This window comes from Delphinapterus leucas, chromosome 13 (genome assembly GCF_059928025.1).
Source record: "Delphinapterus leucas isolate spDelLeu-1000000601 "Yukka" chromosome 13, BTC_Dleu_Yukka2, whole genome shotgun sequence".
NCBI classification, from domain to species: Eukaryota; Metazoa; Chordata; class Mammalia; order Artiodactyla; family Monodontidae; genus Delphinapterus; species Delphinapterus leucas.
In genome coordinates, this window is record NC_143141.1 from 35,056,168 (window position 1) to 35,063,741 (window position 7,574).

The 7,574-nt window shown below is 43.3% G+C and overlaps 1 protein-coding gene across 1 annotated transcript; it reads right to left on the reverse strand.

Moving 5' to 3' along the window:
* Nucleotides 1-1,759: 1,759 nt before the first annotated feature.
* Nucleotides 1,760-3,532, reverse strand: LOC111167944 (histone H3.3-like). The gene has a single exon (XM_089923048.1). It carries the CDS (start codon nt 2,787-2,789, stop codon nt 2,379-2,381), a length of 411 nt encoding a protein of 136 aa, XP_089779174.1. The 5' UTR covers nt 2,790-3,532; the 3' UTR covers nt 1,760-2,378.
* Nucleotides 3,533-7,574: the final 4,042 nt, after the last annotated feature.

A 7,574-nucleotide genomic window follows, 5' to 3' on the forward strand; every position in this document is an offset into this window, starting at 1 on the left:
ATGGTCCTTCTAACTCTGATATTCTGTAATTGATCATATGAAGTGACGAGGATAATACCTGCTCACCTCCTTGATCTGGAGCATTGGTATTTGTGAGGTTTTAGGGAGCCTGCTTTGTGCAAAGGAAGATGATAGATTTCAGGGCAGAGAATGAGCTGCCTTCCTGAAGAAGGTAGATCTGGGCTCTTTTTTGAGGCTGGTTGCCAAGGGAACCTAGCCTCTGGCCAGCAGCAGCCAGGAATGCTTTGGTTGAAGGTTGGGAACAGATAACTAAAACAAGCAGCACATTTAGGTTTCACTTTCCACCCCCACTCCCATTCACCACAGCTACCTGCTAGTTGTATACACTTTCTTTGTTAGGCACTGTTTTAAGTACTTTATAAAGTATCATATTATTTAATCTTCATAGTAATCTTATGAGATGGGTACTATTATTGTTCTAAATTTACAGACAATAAGAGTGAGGCAAATCGAGTTAAGTAATTTGTCCACATTTACTTAAGTGGAAAGTGGTATCAAACCCACTAAGTTGTACTGGCTTCTTGGTCAGAGCTTGAAAAAAAATGCAGAGGGAAAACTCTTTAGTTATTTATTAGTGGTTTTTGTTTTGTTTATTTGTTTGCATTTTATTTAATAGAATGACAGACACTTGGAATTGGAAAGGGCCTTTGAGGTAATACAATCAATCTCCTTGTCTCCAGACTTCCGTTCAGTTACAGAATTGCTTTATATAGTCCCCTGACAGATGATCATTTAAATCAGGGGTCCCCAACCCCCAGGCTGTGGACTGGTACCAGTCCGCGACCTGTTAGGAACCAGGCTGCACAGCAGGAGGTGAGCAGCGGGCAAGCAAGCGAGCGAACCTTCATCTGCTGCTCACCATCGCTCGCATTACCGCCTGAACTATCCCCCTGCCACCTTCCTTTCGTGGAAAAATTGTCTTCCATGAAACTGGTCCCTGGTGCCAAAAAGGTTGGGGACAGCTGATTTAAATTATTTTTGAATACTTCCATTGCTGGGAAGCTCATCACTTCTTGAGGAATCCCATTATAGTTGTTTTCCTTTTTCTTTTCCATTATGGTTTATTACAGGATACTGAGTATAGTTCCGTGTGCTATACAGTAGGACCGTGTTGTTTATCTGTTTGTTTGTTTGTTTTTAAATTTGGCTGCGTCAGGTTTAAGTTGTGGCAGGAGCTTTCGTTGCGGTGAGTGGGCTTTTCATTGTGGCATGCGAGCTTCTCTCTAGTTGTGGCGCACGGGCTCCAGAGTGCGCGGGCTCAATAGTTGCACCACACGGGCTTAGTTAACCCGCGGCCTCTGGAATATTATTAGTTCCCCAACCAGGGATCGAACCCGTGTCCCCTGCATTGGAAGGTAGATTCTCAACCACTGGACCACCAGGGAAGTACCCTGTGTATCTGTTTTTTTTTTTTTTTTCTTTTTTCCTTTTTGGCGGTATGCGGGCCTCTCACTGCTGTGGCCTCTCCCGTTGCGGAGCACAGGCTCCGGACACGCAGGCTCAGCGGCCATGGCTCACGGGCCCAGCCGCTCCGCGGCATGTGGGATCCTCCCAGACCGGGGCACGAACCTGTGTCCCCTGCATCGCAGGCGGACTCTCAACCACTGCGCCACCAGGGAAGCCCCTCTGTTTTATATATAGTAGTTGTATCTGCTAATCCCAAACTCCTTATTTATCCCCCTCCACCACCTTTCCCTTTTGGTAACCATGAATTTGTTTTCTATATCTGTGAGTCTTTTTCTGTTTTGTAAATAAGTTCATTGGTATCATATTTTAGATTCCATGTGTAAGTGATATCATGTGGTATTTGTCTTTCTCTTTTTGACTTCACTTAGTATGATAATCTCTAGGTCCATCCATGTTGCCAAAAATGGCATTATTTCTTTTCTTTTTTTTTTTTTACAGCTGAGTAATATTCCATTGTGTGTATATGTACCACATCTTCTTTATCTATTCATCTGTGGATGGACATTTAGGTTGCTCCCATGTCTTCGCTACTGTAAATAATGCTGCTATGAACTTTGGGGTGCCTGTATTTTTTTTTCATTGTCCAGAAAAATTTAACAGGTTTATATATAATTGTTATAAAATTGAACTGCTGAAACTTGTTTACTGAAACATTTTGACTTGCATTAATGCTTTATGTCCCCGCATTTATATTAAAAATTCACACACAAATGAAAATGGAAAAATTGCCAATACCTGATTTCTGCCCCCTATTTTTCCACTTGCAATCATATACTTAGGTACCTTTTGACCCCATGGGGAAAAAAAATCTAATGTTCAGAACTACCAATAACAGGAAGAAGAGAAATTCTTTTTTTAAAGAATGAAGTATTTCCCATCAGAGTGAATTCTTAAGGGTGTTTTCCACGTATGCGGCGTGCTAGCTGGATGTCGCTTGGCATAATTGTTACACGTTTGGCATGGATAGCACACAGGTTGGTGTCTTCAAAAAGCCCAGCCAGATAGATCTCACGTTCCTCCTGCAAAGCACCAGTAGCTGCACTCTGGAAGCGCAGATCTGTTTTGAAGTCTTGAGCAATTTTCCGTGCCAGATGCTGGAAGGGAAGTTTGTGAATCAGAAGTTCAGTAGACTTCTGACAACGTCTGATTTCACTGAGTGCCACGGTACCAGGCCTGTAACGCTGAGGTTTCTTCAGCCTTCCAGTAGAGGGCACACTCTTGCAAGCGGCTTTTGTAGCCAGTTTCTTCCTTGGTGCTTTACCACGGGTCGATTTGTAGGCAGCCCGCTTTGTACAAGCCATGTTGTAGAGACCTCCTTACTTACCCCACTTCTCCTTCAGCTGGAGGTTGGCTGCCTGTATCTTTTCAAATTAGAGTTTTCTCCGGATATATACCCAGGAGTGAGATTGCTGAAACATATGGCAACTCTATTTTTAGTTTTTTAAGGAACCTCCCTACTGACTTCCATAGTGGCTGCACCAATTTACATCCCCACCAACAATGTAGGAGGGTTCCCTTTTCTTCATACCCTCTCCAGCATTTGTTATTTGTAGACCTTATTAGTGATGGCCATTCTGGCTGGTGTGAGGTGATACTTCATCGCAGCTTTGGTTTGCGTTTCTCTAAATAATTAGCGACGTTGAGCATCTTTTCATGTGCCTGTTGGCCATCTGTATGTCATCTTTGGAGAAATGTCTGTTTAGGTCTTCTGCCCATTTTTTGATTGGGTTGTTTGTTTTTCTGTTATCTAATTGTATGAGCTGTTTGTGTATTTTGGCAATTAAGCCCTTGTTGATTGTATTGTTTGCAAATATTTTCTCCCATTCTGTAGATTGTCTTTTCATTTTGTTTATGGTTTCTCCCATTATACTGTTGAGTAGCTCTCACTAATAGAAAATTATTTCTTGTTTTGAATTGAAATCTAATTGAGGTATCTTCTCATCAGTTATAGGCCTGTCTCCTGGAACCATACAGGGTAAATGTAATCCATCTTCCACATCCAATCTTGTGAATGTTTGGAGATGTTCTTCCTGTTTATAAGGAGTATTTGCAGTTTTCTCATAGCATCTAAACTTGGCTTTCAGTTCAGATTGGTCTGCACAAAAGCATTCTCTGTCTCTCACTATTTGTAAGTGCAGCCTTGCAACAAATTATGCTTCACTTCTTGTGATTAGTTAGCACAAAGTGTGGACCCTTTCCACATCCTTGGAGAATGGATGGTTAGTGAGCTGAATCTATACAGTTCTATATGAGCCTGGTGGGTTTGCAGTTCCCTACTCAGAATCTCTAAGACATCAGGCTGCTGCCCCGTACACACTGTCAGAGATCACAAAATGGCTGGAAGTTTATACGGGCACTTGATGAAACTGCATTTACTTCATCAGGCCACTAGGTGATGTACAACTCGCAAACCCAGACTGCCAGGGAGGGTTGTGTATAGGACAGTTTCTGTTTGTACGTGGAAATGCCATCAGAAGTCACTTGGTACAATTTCATGAAAAGGTTTTCTTAGGGGGAGGGGAAACATGTCTTGCGTATACTTTGTCTTTCTCAGCTTTGTTCCAGTTTTAAATATTAATTTGACTAGGATACTTTGAGTGATTTTCTTAGACAAAGGGGCATGGATGGTCCATTTATTTATTTACTTATTTATTTGTGTGTGTGTGTGTGTGTGTGTGTGTATATCTTCATGTATGAATGATATCTTGGCTGGGTTTAGGATTTTTTCTTTTTTTTCCTTTTTGGCTGCGCCACACGGCTTGTGGGATCTTAGTTCCCCAACCAGGGCGGGAAGCTGGGCCCTCGGCAGTAAAAGCACAGAGTCCTAACCACTGCACCGCCAGGGAATTCCCAAGGATTCTTGAATAGTAGTCCTAGTCTCTACAAAGTATGCAGCCTTGTACTGTCCAGTTTCTAGTAATACAGATGAAAAGTCCACTGCCAATAGGTTTCTCTTTCCTCTGTAAGTAATAACCATTTCTCTTTGAAAGTTTGTAAATTTTTTCTTCATGCTTAGTGTTTCATCATGATAGGCTTAGGTTTGATTTAAAAAAAAACAAAACTCTGCTTGTCACTTGATAAACCTTTTAGACTTAAAAACTTAAGTCTTTTCTCAGTTCAGGGAAGTTTTATTGCTTTCCTTCTGTCTGTTTCCAACCTCCTTACTTTATAGATGAGGAAACTGAGCCCAGAAAGATTAAGTGACTTACCTAAGGGTCACTCAGGTAGTTAAAATGAACCTCAAGCAAATAACCTGACTCCTTTAATGAGGTACACTTTCATTGTATTGAATATTGCTCTAGTGAGAGAGCCATTATGAACTAATTAGAAATTTTTTAGGGAGACAGGAATTTTTCCAAGGGGTCATGAAGAAATGAAGAAGGAAGAGGAGATGATATAATTCGTTAGGATTAAAATACGGCCCATATGAAGGACTGCAAAATTCAGAAGTTCACCCCCACCCCCAGTATCCCAGTTATTGGAGATACCCCAAAGCTGTAAAACTTAATAAAGCCAGGAAGTTGATTGAACATTTGGAGAATTAGATATTTAGTTGTCAGAAGTTGGATAAGTGTGGTCATGCCCTGTTGTAAATATTGGAAAATATGTGAATGGCATCCGAAGGCTTGGAGACAGATACCATAAACTGTCTTATCAGTGGTCTGGTTTCTGTTCTGAGTTCCAGCTTGGGACCCTTTTCTGCTGGGAACCACCTGTTCCTGGCTCTGTTGATCTTTGGATTTCCCTAGCCCTTCAGTCCCTTTCAGTTTTGAAATGAAACCTACCCCAGAGGGTGAGGTCAGGTACCGAGAGGACTTTGACAGCTCACACCAGATTGTTTTCTTTCCAGAGCCGCCCAGTATGTGACTGTGTGAGGCATGAGGCGCAGCAGGCTGTGATACAGACTGATGGTGAGTCAGCTGTTGGGTAAGACCTCAGCTAGGCAGTGTCATCTCTTTGGGTAACCAGGAAAACATGTAGACCAAATATGTTGTCTTTCAGGCTCAGAAAGTTGAAAGTTAAGAGCACGGTCCCCAGAGATCTACCATGATCTCTCTGCCTTTGGTTTACTGAAGAAGGAAAGGCTTTATTTCAGTGTCTTTTCTCCTCTTTTATAGAACCTTCTTTTCAGGAAGAAGCCAAGTCCCTGGCCTCTTTCTGCTGCTCCAGAAAGTTTCTAAACTTTTATACTGTGCCTCCTGGAATTGCTGCTTTGATGTGGAGTGATTCCTCTAGAAATCCCTAGACAACCCCCACCATGCCCCCAACCCCTTCACAGAATGCAGCTTCCCCTCTTCCTTTTGTTGTAAATGTGGTTTCCACCATATTATGGCACTTCACTTGGAATCTTTATAAGTGGAATTGGCTGTTTCTTCAACTTGCCCGTACCACTTCGCCCAGTTTTGCCTGACTGCCCCCCAGCCTCATCCCCCAGCACTGCAGAGCTGCTTCCAGATCTTTAAATACTTTTTCCCCTTTGAGACTGCTGCTGGCCTGCAAGGCCACCTGATCCCTGTCCTTGAAGCTGGCATCTGTACTTATTCTCCCATATTTGTTTAGGACTTTGGTATTTGACCCCCCTTCCTGGGGTTCTGGCCCAGTCTAGGGGATCTGTGGCCAAACTTGGCCTGGGGCCAAGGATTCAGGATGGAGCATGGAATTAGGGGGCTTGGTGTTAACTTCTCAGACACGGGCAGATGGCAAGCCAGAAGATCTAAACATCAAGCCAGTCGGGGATGGAAGGAACAGAGAAAATTTACTATCTGAAGTAAAGGATGTCCTTTGTAGCCTCCCTCTTTTCCCACTTTTCAAAATTGAGTTATTTTTTAGAACAGTTTTAGGTTCACAGCAAAACTGAGTAGAAGGTACAGAAATTCCCATTATTTGTTGAAAAATTGATCTTAATTTTACAGAGAATATAGTAATCTAAAAAAATCAAAACACTGTAGATTTTTTTTTTAAGTTCTTGAATGTATTTTACTTCAGATTGAAAAATGAACAGCTTCCACACTGTTCATTGCAAGATACACAGCATCTTGTACAATGCTGGTCATTTGAGGAAATGTACGCACCTCAATTTCTCCTTCATGCTTCTCTTTTACAAAGTACTGTTTACCAAAAAGAAACTTCAGCAGTACAGGAAAAACTATTTTCCCAATGTATGAGAAAACCTAAGATTCCCAATGGAATCAAGATTATCTTCCTGCTACCACTACCTTAATATAATCACATGTTTTTTGGAACACTAATATCTGCACCCTAAGAGTCCATATACTTTCAGCAGTGAGGGTGATTCTTTTTTTTTAAAATAAACTTATTTATTTATTTATTTTTGGCTGCATTGGGTCTTCGTTGCTGCGTGCGGGCTTTCTCTAGTTGTGGCAAGCGGGGGCTACTCTTCGTTGCAGGTGCGGGCTTCTCATTGCGGTGGCTTCTCTTGTTGTGCAGCACAGGCTCTAGGCACACGGGCTTCAGTAATTGTGGCGCAGGGGCTCAGTAGTTGTGGCTCATAGGCTCTAGAGTCAGTAGCTGTGGCTCACGGGCTTAGTTGCTCCACGGCATGTGGGATCTTCCCAGACCAGGGCTCGACCCGTGTCCCCTGCATTGGCAGGTGGAGCCTTTTTTTTTTTTTTTTTTTTTGCAGTACGCGGGCCTCTCACTGTTGTGGCCTCTCCCGTTGCGGAGCACAGGCTCTGGACGCGCAGGCTCAGCGGCCATGGCTCACGGGCCCAGCCGCTCCATGGCATGTGGGATCTTCCCGGACTGGGGCACGAACCCATGTCCCCTGCATCTGCAGGCGGACTCTCAACCACTGCGCCACCAGGGAAGCCCAGCAGGTGGAGTCTTAACCACTGTGCCACCAGGGAAGTCCTGAAGTTTTTTTTTTAAAGACTCACCCTTGGGACTTCCCTGGTGGCGCAGTGGTTAAGAATCCGCCTGCCAATACAGGGGGCACAGGTTTGATCCCTGGTCCAGGAAGATCCCACATGCTGTGGAATAACTAAGCCCGTGTGCCACAGCTGCGGAACCTTTGTTCTAGAGCCCGCGAGTCACAACTACTGAGCCCGTGCGCCACAACTACTGAA